The sequence below is a fragment of the Diaphorina citri genome, unplaced genomic scaffold (assembly GCF_000475195.1).
Source record: "Diaphorina citri unplaced genomic scaffold, Diaci psyllid genome assembly version 1.1 scaffold145, whole genome shotgun sequence".
Lineage (NCBI taxonomy): Eukaryota > Metazoa > Arthropoda > Insecta > Hemiptera > Psyllidae > Diaphorina > Diaphorina citri.
This window is the reverse complement of record NW_007377582.1, coordinates 208,029-223,589: the sequence shown is the minus strand read 5'-3', so window position 1 is coordinate 223,589 and position 15,561 is coordinate 208,029. Positions and strand designations below refer to the sequence as shown.

The following is a 15,561-nucleotide window of genomic DNA, read 5'->3' as shown; positions in this document are numbered from 1 at the left end:
CTTTTGTAATTAGCTAAATCCCCTTTAGAGATGAGCTATTCATTTTATATACAAAAATATCTGTTGTGCATATTAAATATGTAAATAAATAAGCAGCTTACGTACAACAGTTAGAAGAGATTGAAACATAATATCTATTCAATTTGTATTTAGGTTGGCAAGCAATCTTAATCAAATAATTAAGTGTGATACACAGAATTTAACACTCTTTGGCGGACTTATCTTGGCGAGGAAGAGACTTATCTACCTATGATTAATTTGAATTCAATTCGGGAGATAATTGATAAATTCGGATTCATATTGGCACAAAATCATTTAATACTTGTTGGCAGACTCTAATATTTTACTACCTAATTAAGTAGAAAAAAAACTAGAGGTAACTTTTGACTTTTCAAATTTTGCAAGACATTTTCACAGTTGGAATTGGATTCAGTTTGGATTTGGTACCGACTATAAGTAGGTAAGGTATAGGTACTACTTATGTAGAGAAAAGTCGTATTTTATTCTTGGAATTTCCCCTTCTGAAGATTGTTTCCATTCTTTTGGCGTGATAGGTAGTGCCTGTACAAAACCATAGGAAATCCAAGATGGCCCCCCATCGGAATCTTTTCCATTTCCGAAAGCTAAATTCAACTCTTCTTTACTTCGATTCAGTCTGATAGTTTTGGTACAAATTTTACCCGAAATTACCTAATACACTTTTGATTCAGTTTTGTCCACTACTCAAGTAGTAATTCCCTTCAAATAAAAGCACACCGTCTCACGCGCCGCAGTTATTTCAAATCTTGCTCATCATTGGAACCAGTTTAACATCCAATGTCCAAAATATCATCTGCTTTTTTTCATACCAATAGGGGTACCTGCTCTAATTTGATTTCTGAGACTCTTCTTTTGCGATAATTTGGGTGGTGAGTGGTAAGTGGGGGGCAAGGGAATGATAAATAAGTACTTCCTTGGTAAATGGTAAGTATTTCCTTGATAAATAGTAAATGTTCTCTTGGTAACTGATAAGTATTAATGGACCTGGAGCTGATTCCCGGGCTCCCGGGGGGAAAGGATCCGATTTAGATCTCTGAGGACATGTTTTGGTTATGCCCAACTGCATAGATACTAATCGTTCCTTTTGCCTGGTTAACATTTTGTTATCACAACCACCCAAATTAGAACTGCTAAAATATGATAGTACCTACCTAAATTATACTAGTCGAATTAGTCATGGTTTTGATCAGCCTTTTCCTTTTCCTTCCCCCTTTTCGGAGTTTTCACTTCTTTCCACATTAAGGAATCGTTCCCAAGAAGGCCACGGCCTATGTTATTTTCGTTACTTTTCAGGAGAGACATTTTAATACAGAGATGTAAAATTTATCCCAGAATTATGTTTTTTTACACATGGAACGGCCCTTTTACATGAAACTCTCACTTACATCCGAAAACATCCTGCCCCGAAAACATCCTGCCCCGAGGCAAAAACTTTACACACTTAGGCCGTTGTTCTTCTGAAATTTTACTCAAATCTTCACGAAGTTGGTAAAAAAAAAACGACTTCCGATTTTCTCCCCCCAAAACTGAATAGTGCATTAAAACGAGGAGATCACATAGGACTCGATTCTAAAGAAAAAAAAATCGAAATTTTTCACATAGGCCGTTGTTCTTGGGAACGATTCAAGCGGTAGCGTAGGATACAAGGTTATTATCCAATAAACACTAAATATTGGAGAGGTAACCTTATCTGGAGGCCACAGGAATTACCTCAGGGACACAACATCATAAGACCTGATATTGACATTTTTTTTATATGCTGTCCCAAATCGATTCTGTAAAATGAAGATAATGATAGTAAAAAAATGTCCATAAAGTGTCAAAAACGATTGTATGAGGTAAAAGTGGCACCTTACGCTGGCCAGATGGCCACTTCAAATTTTTCAAATATGTCCATCTGTAATACTTATAGCTTCTTAAATCGGCAAAATAACCACTTTTTTCAAGTCAGCATACCTGAAAACATACGATAATTTATGGAGGGCGTAAGATTTAGAGACCACATAATTACTAAGTGTGACCTTTTTTCGTGCATGTCACAGAGATGTCATTAAGAGGAGCGTGGTAGCGCTCCGCCCCCGATAATTTATGGAGGGCGTAAGATTTAGAGACCACATAATTACTAAGTGTGACCTTTTTTCGTGCATGTCACAGAGATGTCATTAAGGAGCGCGGTAGCGCTCCGCCCCACCCCGCCAAGTCAAGAAAATTTGACCGCGCTACTAGAGATATTATACGCGACAGGGAAAGTAGCCGTTTTCAAGTTTGACATAGGCATGTGGTACATGCATAGAGATAATAGTACATAGTATAATAATTGGAGTTTTCCGAGTATGTCCGTGCATGGTTAGAGATCTTTCTAGCTCTTTGTACGACATTTCTGTGCGTACAAAAATGTCGCATGACTCTATGGAATCATATTTCGTCTTACACGTGTAACCATATACTAAAAGCATACAACCAGAGCTTGAGAAACAGACTTCATTCCTCTCAAAAACAAAGTGTTGTCTTTGGGAATAAAAAATGAAAAGCAATGAAAAATAAAATGCCTCTGATATTGTTGAGGGAAAGCGCGTGGCACAGGGAAGAAAAAGAGGACAAAGAAGAAGGAGAAAAAGAAGAAGAAGAAGAAGAAGAAGAGAGAGAGATAGGTAAAGGTAGGGAAAGAAGAAAAGGCATAAAGAAAGATGATATGGAAGAGGAGGAGCAGAAAGAAGAATGTAGTCAGAAAGAGGAAGAAGTAAAGATGAAGGGAAGAAAGAATGAACTAGGAGGTAGAGAAGAAGAAGAAGAAGACAATAAAAGTAGGCTGGAAAAGGGAGAAGAAGAAGACGACGACGAAGAAGCAGATGAAGAAGAAGAAGGAGAAGAAGAAGATGGATAAAAGGAAAAAAAAAGATGAGAGAAGGAAATAAAACGTGGGAGCAAGGATGAGGAGGAGGAGGAGGCGGCGGAGGAGAAGAAAAGGTAAAGGAAGAGGACGAGGAGATGCAAAAGAACGAGCTTTTCCAACTTTGGTAAAACTTGAATATTTCATTCCTCATCATCAACAATTTTCATTATTATTATTTTCAACTTTAATTCAAATTTTCATATCATTTGCTCTTTTACCATGAACTTTTCATATTTTGTTTAATTAATACTGATGTACATGTAATAGGTATTGTTTATAGCTCCTTGGTTTAAACTCATTTTCATTTCACTGTCCTGATGTAGTTCAATCTAAATAGCTAAAATCAAACCATAAAACAGAAACACACAAGGGAAAACACAAAAACAAATCGATAAGACCGCAAATAATCAAAAGGCGTCTGGATTTTGTCTATAATAGGATTCTTTCTTCTTTCTCACGAAAATTTTGTGACATTTTAAAAATCTTCAAATTTACTCATTTTTAAAATAGTATTATCTTCTTCCTTAGGAAACTGCAGATTCCGTTCATTTCATTTGTGTACATAATATCATTATTAACATTTATCTTTAGATCTTGAAATATCTTTCGTAAGTAGTTAGGGACTTTTTGATGTTGTTTAGAACTTTGTATTATAACTCTTTGTATGTCATCACAGTTGTTCTTTGCATGGTTATTGTTCGCGTCGGTAGGTAATTATTAATTAATATATGAAATAAAGAGTTATTCCAAAGAAAACCTGGAAATAAAATATCAAAACACACAAACAGGACAGTTTTGAAGAATAAAAATATCCAAACAACAAGAAAAACAAGGTGATTAAATAATTTAGGCTTTAAAAACAAAAAGAATTGTAAATAAGGGAGAGATACAAAATTAATAAATAAAAAATACACTAAACTGACCTTCTATAAAACTCCAAACAAAATCGGAAGAAAAGAAAGACAAAAAAGTACACTGCATATGATAACAAGATGCAATATTCATTTAGCAATAAAGTTATTAAACCAAATAAAATGAATAAAAAAAAATCTGAAGACAAAATTAAGAAAGCTAAAAAATAATTATGTAAATGCTGAGACCATTAAAAAAAAGAAAAGAGTTTTAGATTTCACTTGAGGTATTCTTTGTTAACTCACATGCTGTAAGCTACCCCACTTATCACACGAGACTACTTGCTTACCATGGTGACGGCACTTTGTAAAAGCGGCAGAGAAGTTATTTCTGTCAGCTTGAGTTTAGAGTGGGGATATCTCAGAGTGTTTTGTAGAGCCTGGCTTACATTTACATTCATAGAGGTATTTTTCTTCCACAACTTCTGTATATTCCACCCATGTCTTTCTACATTTCCAAACTTTATTTTACCTTTTTTATGGCAGTTCGTATTTTGCTGAGGAAAATTGTCCCCAAAGTCAGTCAGGGAGTAACTAATCAGGCTTTTCTGCTACCTTGTGTATGCTCCAAATTTTCTGAGTCTGGCCTGCAGTAAAGGAGAAAAATGAAGCTCGGGGGGAAGGGGGGGCCCTCCCCCCCCCAAATAAGGCCCTGGTTAGTATAGTAGGTGGCTAGGTGGTTTAGATAGCCAGGTATCTACATAGGAAGGTTACGCAGGGGATTTAGGTATTTATTTTATACATACTCATAGGTATTTATTTTAGTCTACATATATATTTTAGTCTTCCAACATGAAATAATAATAATAATAACAGTATAATAATAATAATAAATAATAATAATAATAATATGATAATAATAATAGATATATAGTGATAGCATATAATAGTAATAATAATAATAATACATAATATAGATAATAAAGGATATATAATAATAATAAATAATAATATAATAATTAATAAATAATAAACAAATAAAAACGACAAATCCCTTTAGGTGAGTTAGGTGTACTCGTGGATTATACGGGCTTTCTGCTAGGCTGCAACATTTCAACGCTGACATGGGCATGGGATAGGGAAAAAAAAAGAGTCTAAAAAAATTCTGGTGTGAAACATCACACGACTTTCCTTTATTCTACTACGAATGATTACTTATTCAGCGTGTTCTTCTTATTGTAACTTTACACAATAATATCTCTAAACACGTTTAAGTCACCGTATAGCTGAAAACCGCCAAAAAGCGAACAAAATACGCCAACCGCAGCACCGTACCTCGCGCGAAAGTTTTGTATTATCACTTTTCTGTCACATTTTGTGGACTACTGACGTGGATTGCGTACAACAAAATTTCAATCCTTTAGTTACGCCATGAGAGGTTGCTTTGTCTTGCCGTAAACCAGGAGGTCGCTTTAGTTCATGTTTTGCAAGAATAAGGGGCGGGGGGGGGGGGGCGGGGGGGGGGGCGGAAACGGAGGAGGGAGGCAAGAGGGAGATGTTCATACAATTTCAAGTCCTTTAGTTTCAGCATGGAGGTTGCTTTAGTTGGCGGATGTCGATGTAGTGACATACCTCTGTTGTCCAACCTGAATATGAGTGATCGCTCGTTTCAGCCTGTTGGCAGAGGGTTTCCTTGTGGACCTACCTCCTGACTATGGTCCACTGAAATATCCACAAGGAGGGAAAAAAAGTTCCACTGTGTAAAACATCACAGATTCGTTAATTCGTTAGGTACTCTTGTCCCTCGTATTTTTTAATTAATTTCTTGATACGATGGTCTTTTTTTTTTCCTCCCAGTTTTTTATTTGATGAAAATTGGACAAAATTGTGTGAGACCAAAAAAAATACACACACAGGAAAGGGAGAGGGAGGGAGCAGAGAGGAGGGAGGGAGAGAGAGAGAGAGAGAGAGAGAGAGAGAGAGAGAGAGAGAGAGAGATGAAGAGTACGAGAGAAAGAGAAATGGAGGAAAAAAGGGAGGGAGAGAAAGAGAGAGAGGATGAGAGTTAGTATTTTGTCAGAGAAATATGAGGTAGATGCATAATGCATAGGTAGGTATTAGGTATGGAGAATGGCCTTTTACATGTTTCCAGCATTCAGTGAAGTTGTATAGGTTAGTATGAAATTTCAAATTTGAGATTTGAGGAACTTACCTACTTATATAATTAGATATTAATTTTTCATTTTATTCGCAGAGAGCATCAGCCTTCTTATAATGCCTTTTTCAAGGACACCCTGTTTTTTTTCTTTTCAAAGTTAGCCTGTAGCTAGTAGGTAAATTTCCACACTTTTTTTGCAAGGAAAAGCTTACGTATTTTTGTCTCTCCTCCCCACTCAAAAGGTGTCGATATAAAGTATAGGTACCTTACCTACCTACAACAGTACAAACCTACATACATTATGTAATGTAAATGCAGTTTCTTTGTGTTATTATGTCACAACTTTGGTGTTCACTGCAGCATTTTAGGATTTTCCCAATATCTTAATAATCCTAAAATCCAATGTTTACCTACCATGCTGGCACCGGTCGCTATGCGCATTTATATATCGTAGCTACTCATTTTCCTCACGAGGCTGAGTGGGCAGCGCAACAGCCAGTCACGGAATCAATCATTTGCATGATACAAATTTCTTGACCCCGCGCCGGGAATCGAACCCGGGTCTCCCGCGTTCAAGGCGAGCGAAGTGACCACTACGCCATGGGAGCTGACTACATACATTATTTTCTCCGTATAAATTCACCTCCCTTTTTCTTTCTTTCTCCTTCCCCTTCTCTTGGCAAAACGCAAATCTTGGCAGCTGAAAGAGTTGCCAGGAGCGTGCAAGCTTGCAGCGTGCACGTTAGGGAAACGGTAACATCTGTGAGGGTCGGGAAGCTATTCCAAGAAATGGGAAAGAAAACATCATATTTAGAACAAGAAAAGGAGGACAGCTTATTCAGAACGAGATAAGTACCTACGAGTAACGAGCATTTACTACGAGTATTTAGAACATCGTTTTCTACCTTGACCTCTTAGAAGCGTGCGGTTTGGTGTTGTAGGGTAACATCTGTGAGGGTCGGGAAGCTATTCCAAGAAATGGGAAAGAAAACATCATATTTAGAACAAGAAAAGGAGGACAGCTTATTCAGAACGAGATAAGTACCTACGAGTAACGAGCATTTACTACGAGTATTTAGAACATCGTTTTCTACCTTGACCTCTTAGAAGCGTGCGGTTTGGTGTTGTAGTTGTTGTTCTTGTTGTATTTATCCTGATGATATAAGGTTCGTTCTCGGAACGGCTGAATTTCTCCTATCCTGTCCTCCTTCTCTCTTCGACCTACAGTCTCCTCTATCAAACCTATTGAAGAAGAAAATACCTATGGCAGGCCAAGAGTGTCAAATATTTTGGGACACATTGTAGATTTGTAGAGTGCTTTTTGGGGTTTTGAATTTTTACGATCAAGTCATAAAAGAGAGAAAAAAAGGGAAAGTTTTTTTTTAATTAGGACAACCACCCCTCCTTCTCCTCTTCCTCCCCTTTCTTTTTCCTCCTTCTCCTCCTCCGTTCCTCTTTCCTCCTCCTTCTTTCTCTGGTCGTAATGTCAGTGTCACAGATGTTTTTCTTTTCAAATTTCTTATATTCCCTTTCTCTTAGTTCCATTATGATCTTCTTGTCCTTCTTCTTCTTTTTCTCCTCCTCTTTCTTCTTCATCTTCTCCTTATGTCCCTTTTTTCCTCTAACATTGGTTGATAATAATTATGCAAAATTCTCCTCTTCCTCCTTCTCCGTTCCTTCGTCCTATTTTTCTCTCTATCCCTAAGACTTCAATCGCTTCCAGAGAACAAGCAAAAAAAAAAAAAAAAAATAGAGTAAAAACGTAACATGGGGAAAGAAAAAACATCGAAACGATTGAGGCTCATAAGGAATAAAAATAAGATAATCGTATCAGTAAGAGAGAAGAGGAGAGGAAAAGTAAAAAAACGGGGCCCGAGCCGAAGAAGAAAAAAAAAAAAAAAAAACAAAAAAAAAAGAACCAGCAGAAAAAGAAACAATTGAAAAAAGCACAAACATCCTCTGAAAAAAAGAAGCGAGCAAAACCGCATTTTCCAACATGTTTGGGGAATTGAAGGGCGCATTAATATTTAATCTTACTTTTCTAATAGTAAAACTCTTTGGAAGGAAGAGTGGGGGGAGGAGGAGAGGGGAGAGAGGGAGGATGGGAGTAGTAGGTGGTTAAATGGAAAAAAGTAAGCATGAAGGTAACACAGTAAGGCAAACTACAAATGGCCAAATAACACGCTGACGTATTTCCCATAGGAGCGAGAGAGAGAGAGAGAGAGAGAGAGAGAGACAGACAGACAGACAGAGAGAGAGAGACAGAGAGTAAAGAGAGAAATGAAGAGAAGATGTTCAGAAACAGGTGAGAAGAAAGAGGATTTGAAGGAAGACGTGAAGAAAGAGGAAGATAGAGAGAAATAATCAAGAATAAAGAAAGGGGAAAGGTAGCAAGAGAAAGAGAGAGTCATAGAAAAAAGAGACAGATGAGAGACAAAAAGAAAAGGAGGGTTAGAAAGAAAGAGAGAGACAGAGAGATAGAGAGAGAGAGATACAGAGGATAATGCTATTTGTTCTGTGGCATATTACGGTTGTTCCTTTTTGTTTCCCAAATTACTTTTTTTCAGAGCTTTTCAATGATGTAAAACGTTCACCAAATATATTGTTTTGGGAGAGAGAGAGAGAGAGAGAGAGAGAGAGAGAGAGAGAGAGAGATGAATAGAGAAGTTGATGTGGTTTTTCCAAATCGAGTAACATTTATGTTAGATGAAAAAGGGTTTTTTGTAGGTAGGTACCAAACGAGCTTATTGCCTTTTATCAAAATCGTCACCAGAAAACCTACCCAGGTAACATTCTGTTTAGACTCGATTAAAATCCTGGAGTCTCCCAATGAATCATACAATGCCAGAATATTGACATATGAATTGTGTAAAGCACATTGCATACTTACAAAAGTTTCCAGGCATTCACACAAATTTCACCACCATGGCACCGGTAGGTGCAAGTTACCAGAAGAGGATTCTAACTCCCGCAATCCCGTTTTGATAAAATGGCATAGATTACAGAATGAGCAGTAGGCAGTAGTTTGCTGGTTCGATTCCCGCCAGGCCTTATTTTATCCTAAACCATATAAGGTTCGTTCTCGGGACGGTTGGCTTCTTCCTATCCTGTCTTTCTTCTCCCTTCTCTTTCTTGACGATAAGTAGTTCTCTCTTGTTATGAAGCTATTTTATAGCCCCTTTTTTTAAAGGACATATAAAAAGGTGAAAATTCGTCTCGCAAATACGTTTTGGTGGGAAAAAATAAATGGGGGGGGATCCCTCGTTCTGGTGGGAAAAAAATAAAGGGGGAAAAATCCCCTCTCCCCCTGGATATGGACGGTTGAATGGGATGTTTTGTTCCCACATGATATTCCATGGCGCCATACAATAACAACCCCGGGTGTAATAACATCATGTAATATGGCTTTCAATATTCTCTCCCTCCTCTTGAATATTAGGTATATAGAGCTGGTAGGTACTATGTGGGTAGGTGCTAGGTTGTATGAATGAGAAATAACAAAAATTCCTGAATCTATTCCAAAGATAGAAAAGAGGTTCTATATATAGGTAAAAGTTCAAGATTTTTTTTGCAAGGATTTTTTAAGCATTTTCATTATAAGGCCGAAATATGAGGCCCAGAGCAATCACCCTAGTTAGGGCTGATTGAGACTCTCTCTCTCTCTCTCTCTCTCTCTCTCTCTCTCTCTCTCTCTCTCTCTCTCTCTCTCTCTCTCTCTCTCTTTTTCACCCTTCCGTTTTCCACCTCAGTTTTTGTTTTCCTCTGTTTTTCTGGAATAACGACACCAAAGCAGGTGCCACAGTTACTCAATAGGGCACTTAGTAAGTTTTGTTTTCCTCTGTTTTTCTGGAATAACGACACCAAAGCAGGTGCCACAGTTACTCAATAGGGTACTTAGTAAGTAAATACTTAGTAAGGGTACTACTTACCCTGAATAGGTCCAAACACCACAATCATGACTACCATGATCAGAATCACCCTCTTCTTCCTGTTGTACTCGCCATTCTTGAACGCCACGGCAAATGTGTCCTTGATATACCTAACACAAGAAACATAAGAGTTTTGTTTAGAAGAAAGATACCATTACCTTCAAGTGACACGAAAAGGAGATAAGAAAGGGCAAATAAATTTGTAATAAGGTAGAAGGAAAAAAAAAAGTTTGATAACATGAACTTTAAATACATGGTTTTTCTCAAGAGATTTGATAGAGGGAACTATGTATAACTGCTAAGGTCTAATCGTCCCGAAAGCGAAGAGAGGAAAAAGACAGGATAGGAGAAAGCCAGCCGTTCCGAGAACGAACCTTATCTGTTTAGGATGAATCGGCCCCGGGTGGGAATCTAACCCGCGACCTAGCGCTTACAACGCAGACGCGCTACCCTCCAAGCTAACTATTAGGTTGGCTGCAGGCTAAAAGAAATTTAGTCCTCAAAAAATAAAATGATAGAAAATAATAATAAGAATAATAATAATAGTGCTATATGTACCTAACGTCGAAAAAGTCCTTGAGGAAAGACACGTTCTCTGGTTTGGACGGAAGGCCGTCAGAGGTCGGTGGTTTCGAGGGCAGGCCTCCGGAGGTCGCATCCTGGGTGTAGTTGGGTGGAAGTTCATAGATAAAGAACACCCCGTAGATAAAGCTGAATGTGTAGAGGACGAGGGAGATGGAGTAGACCCCGTAGTACCCTGTATGTTTGAGGATAACGCCAGAAAGGGCTATGCCTGAAAAAATAAATAAAAAGAATAAATAATTAAATAAATACTAAAGAACTAAATAAATGGGTAAACCCAGCACCCAAATGGGAAGTATTGTGTCTCTTATCGCCCATCTGATGAGGGATATACTACGGGATACAAATTTGGGACACATATTTGGGCGTATTGCGTACATGTTGGAGAAATGGTCATAAAATTTAATCAAAATTGGATGGACAATGGTCGAAAGAAGAGAATTGAAGATTATGTAAGTAATAGGTGAAGAGGAAAAACTGTAGACCTACTTGCCTATTATGTAATTATTAATTATTATGGGATGATAAGTATGTAGGTACTTAACTAACAATAAATTTATTATCCATTATGTTGGTAGGTAATTTGGTACCTACATACATGCCTCTAATTCATTATAATTACTCTTGTAGGTACCGTAAGGTATTTGAGAAGGTGAGATGTTTATTTGAAAATACCTGATTCTATAACTACCTAGGCAGGTCGCGTGTTTGAATCTCGCCTAACGTCTTTTCAGAGGGCAACGTGCTCATGATGCTCGAGCAATGGCACATTTGGATGACCAGAGAAGTTTTCTGAACCAAGTAGGTATGTATGTACATACTTATTTACTGACACGAGCGATACAGTTTACAGTTAGTTGGGAGGAGGTTAGGTATTAGGTATGTACCTATATTTATTTACCTATGTATTTATCTTGTACCTAGTAGCCTAGCACCTATGTATAGATATTTATTTATTTTATGTTGTTGTTGTTGTTGTTGTTGTTGTTGGTGTTGTTGTTGTTGTTGTTGTTGTTGTAGCGGCTTTAGCTTTCGCCGAATGGTGTTGGCAGAGTAAAGAAAAGACATCTTTTTGTATCTGCCATACACCGGGATGATGGTCTGTAGCCATGTTTAATTGGTTCGTCCTGAACCGCAGTCAACCATCGTGAAGACTTGTGCTTATTCTTTAAAAGCAGGGAGAACCCTTTGAAACAGCCAGCTAGCTAGGCTGGTTAGGGTTAGCTATTCTCCTCCCTGTTTATAGTCCCACAGCCAGACGCTAGTCTAATACTCTCTGTTTAACGTCCCCTAGCCAGGCCATATTTATTTTATCGTTATCACGTGTTTTACGCGCGAATAAACTCAAAAGAGTGCGAAAATGTAGGGAGGGACTTTATTCCCTTGTTTTCTATTTAATTATCTTTATCTGTACGAAAACGTGTACATCGTCTATTTACCTATTTGCTCATTAACTCTCCGCTCCCTCTACACATGGTTCAAATACGGACAGAACCTTTGTTGTAAGCCACTATTTAGTTGTTAACAATTACCTTTCTGATGCTCCTATTCAAATATAAGTATTTTAAGTACCTACCTATTTAAGGTTACCTAGAGTTTACGTAACAGAAAGTCCAATTCCTCGTCACAGGCAGGTAGGTAGGTACTTGGTAGATGGGTAGGTAGGTAGGTACCAAAGGAAAAGGAAATAGGACATTAGCATACCTATCATAGGTAACCTTGAACCAGTGAAGCAGATAATGTAAGAAGATGTATAATGGTCATACTCTGTGATTTATGATAGCTAATAAAGTATAGATAGTTAGATACCTACCCAGTGCCTACTATGTATAGATAGGTATTAGAAAACTTTAGAAACAACCTTGCATTACTTCATAGTTCAAGTCAAGGAAAGTTCTTTAGAACAACAATAGGAATATGTATTGGGTTACTAATTATCTAGAAATATGCTAACAGGTTGCCCGTGCTTTGTCACCGAAAATCTCTCATAACTCGAGATCGGTTTAAAATCGTAACAACGGAGACAACGCAACGAAGGCATTATCGTCCAAAAATCGAATAGAGGAGGAAGACAGGATAGGAGAAAGCCAGCCGCAGCCGTTCGGAAAACGCACCTTATCTGCACCTTCGGAAAATGCACCTTATCTGCACCTTCGGAAAATGCATTTTATCTGCACCTTCGGAAAACGCACCTTATCTGCTCAGGATAAAGTTCGCACCAAGCGGGAATTCTGCGACCTAGTAGGTACCAAAAAAAAAAAAAAAAAAAAAAAAAAAAAAAAAAAAAAGAGAGAGAGAGAAAAAGAATCAGCAGAAAAAGAAAAAGAATTGAAAAAAGCACAAGCATCATCTGAAAAAAAGTAGCGAGCGAAACCGCATTTTCCAACATGTTTGGGGAATTGAAGGGCGCATTAATATTTAATTTTACTTTTCTAATAGTAAAACTCTCTGGAAGGAGGAGTGGGGGGGAGGAGGAGAGGGGAGAGAGGGAGGATGGGAGTAGTAGGGGGTTAAATGGAAAAAAGTAAGCATGAAGGTAATACAGTAAGACAAACTAAAAATGGCGAAATAACACCACATTCGCTGACGTATTTCCCATAGGAGCGAGAAAGATAGAGAGAGAGAGAGACAGAGAGACAGAGAGTAAAGAGAGAGATGAAGAGAAGATGTTCAGAAACAGGTGAGAAGAAAGAGTATTTGAAGGAAGACGTGAAGAAAGAGAGAAATAAAAAAGAATAAAGAAAGGGGAAAGGTAGCAAGAGATAGAAAGAGAAGGAGAGAGTCATAGAAAAAAGAGACAGATGAGAGACAAAAAGAAAAGGAGGGCTCATCTGGAGGCACCATTTTGGAAATAATCGACCTCATGGCAATGAATGAGGTACCGTTCACAATATCTACAAGAGCACCTGGAAAATAAAATATAAATGTAATACACTTATCCTAAACAGATCACGTTCGTTTTCGGAATGACTGTAACAGCTTTCTCGTATCCTGTCTTTCTTCTCTCTCCAACTTTGATACGATACATCCTCAGTAATTTATTACAGTGCCCTCTATCAAACCTTGAAATCTTTGAATACCTACCTAAAGAAAATATATATACTTTTGCCGATTATCTTTTGTCCCATAATTTCAACAAAACATTACACTTACCTAAATAAAACACAAACGGAGTTGCGGCAAACGCATACACGAAGCCGGCAAGAATCTTGCTCATACAAGATATGACACCGATAAGAGCATCATCAATTTGAAGCAAGTGACTGAAGACTCCAACGCTGAACATGGTACCTGAGGAACAGAAGGGGTTAAGATATAATTGATCGAAAGAAGAGAGTTGAGAGTTTCAGGTTTTAACTAGACGATTTTACATTTTTAGTTTGTCTGTTAAGGTGTGTCCAAACATAGTCGACCGGCCGTCGAGAGGTGAATCTATTTGTAGTCAAGGCAGTGTGGTTGGTTCAGTCGACATCGATCGACGACCGGTCGACTATCTGTGGACACACCTTTAGTTTGTGTCACCATAATTATGTACCTTTCTTCACCTTAGCAGATTGACCCAGAAAAGTACTTTTGTTTATCAAGATGTTAGAAATAAGTAAATAAAATTTAATATAATAAATTTCTAATTATAATATAGGACACCTATTCATAAATAATTATAATACAAGGTACCTGGGGGACACAAAAAGGGGTGCCATAGAATTTACCTACGTACCTAGCTATTTCAGTCAGGCGAGAGCAGATAATTTACAGTCCCTCTTCATCAGTAGAAAGTAGAACACCAATTAAATCTTCATTTAGATAGGAAGCTATAACTTCCCCGGAGTCCCACTACTAATAAAGTTGACCCAAACATCAACCATTGTTAACTATGTTTACTGCTGGACACAGTACTTTAGTACTTTCTTCAAAACCACAGCGGCTTGGAGAAAGCACGTTGAATGTTACGGTGGGGTTACACGCTCAAGCCAGCCTGCGTTCACACGCTACGAATCACTTTTGAAAACAGGCTTGAGAATGTAAACTCACCTTTAACAGTTCTTAATGGGTCACTAAAGTAAAAAAGAAAAAAAAATCTTACCGAAGAGGTTGGTAACCATGTTGTACGTTGAGAAAATACTGTAGTCCACTTCATCCCAGTTGAACTTGTATCTGGTGAACAAGTAGAGTACATTCATCTCACCTGGAAACAAAACATAACTTATTTATTAACATGTATGATATTGACTTATTTGTGGTGAAGCAGTTAGGCTCCTTTTCAAAATTGTGGATATCACAGCATTAGCAATTAACCAATTATTATCCCTGGGTTTACCTACTGTCCATATTATGTTGGACCTTTGATACTTGTGGTTCAGTCAAGTGCACTTGTAGGTTTGAAAGTTTGAAGGCAAAATGGATTTCAGTATGAGACTCGTAGACTCGGGACCATACTAGCATGTTTCTACACAAAAACATTTTCCAAGTTGATGTCATTTATTACCATATACTTTTGTTCAATATTATTTTTGTGAGAGTATTGTTATGCTTGTGAAGGGAACATCGCTGATTTTTATAAGTCGAGATGTAGGTACACATAAGTGAATACGTCAGTTAGTATTTATTCAGAATTCACACCCTCCTTAATGTGAATATGTGTAGCTGTAGAACAAGCTATTCCTGAGTGTAATGTATGCTTTCTCGCCTCCTCCTTCAGAAATAAAGATGCCAGCTTTCTTCTTTTTCACGTTCAATTAATCAATTCCCTTTCTATACATCATTTCCGAACATTTTTCATTTGATTTCCCACACCCCCCGAATTACAATTTCAAATACCAACGTAATAATATCCCATTTCCCATTTTCTCATCCCTCCTTTCTTCTTCTCCCTCTTCTCCCTCTTCTCTTTTCCCCTTTATTTCTCTCTTAATTCCCTGTCCCTCCCTTTCTTTCTCGTTTTCTCTTCCCCCTTTCTTTCTCACTCTTCCAATTTCCCTTTTAATCTTTCTCTCTTTTCCCTCTTTCTTCCTTTCTCTCTTTCCCTTTTTAATTCTCCATACTTTCCATTTCTCTCTCCCCATTTCTTTCATTCTCTTTTGCTCTCTCTCTCCCTCCTTTTCTTCCTTC

General features: G+C 37.8%; 1 protein-coding gene across 1 annotated transcript in view; it reads right to left on the bottom strand.

The window, feature by feature from the left end:
* Positions 1–9,858: 9,858 nt before the first annotated feature.
* LOC103505018 overlaps positions 9,859–15,561 on the bottom strand; it is a 46,673-nt gene continuing 40,970 nt past the window's right edge. Inside the window, exons 5-10 of the mRNA XM_026820420.1 lie at positions 14,775–14,899; positions 14,537–14,638; positions 13,606–13,743; positions 13,263–13,358; positions 10,429–10,663; positions 9,859–9,980 (exon numbers count right to left, since the gene is read on the bottom strand). Coding sequence (XP_026676221.1) covers positions 9,863–9,980; positions 10,429–10,663; positions 13,263–13,358; positions 13,606–13,743; positions 14,537–14,638; positions 14,775–14,899 — 814 coding nt within the window. The 3' untranslated portion in view covers positions 9,859–9,862. The remainder of the gene's footprint in view (positions 9,981–10,428; positions 10,664–13,262; positions 13,359–13,605; positions 13,744–14,536; positions 14,639–14,774; positions 14,900–15,561) is intronic.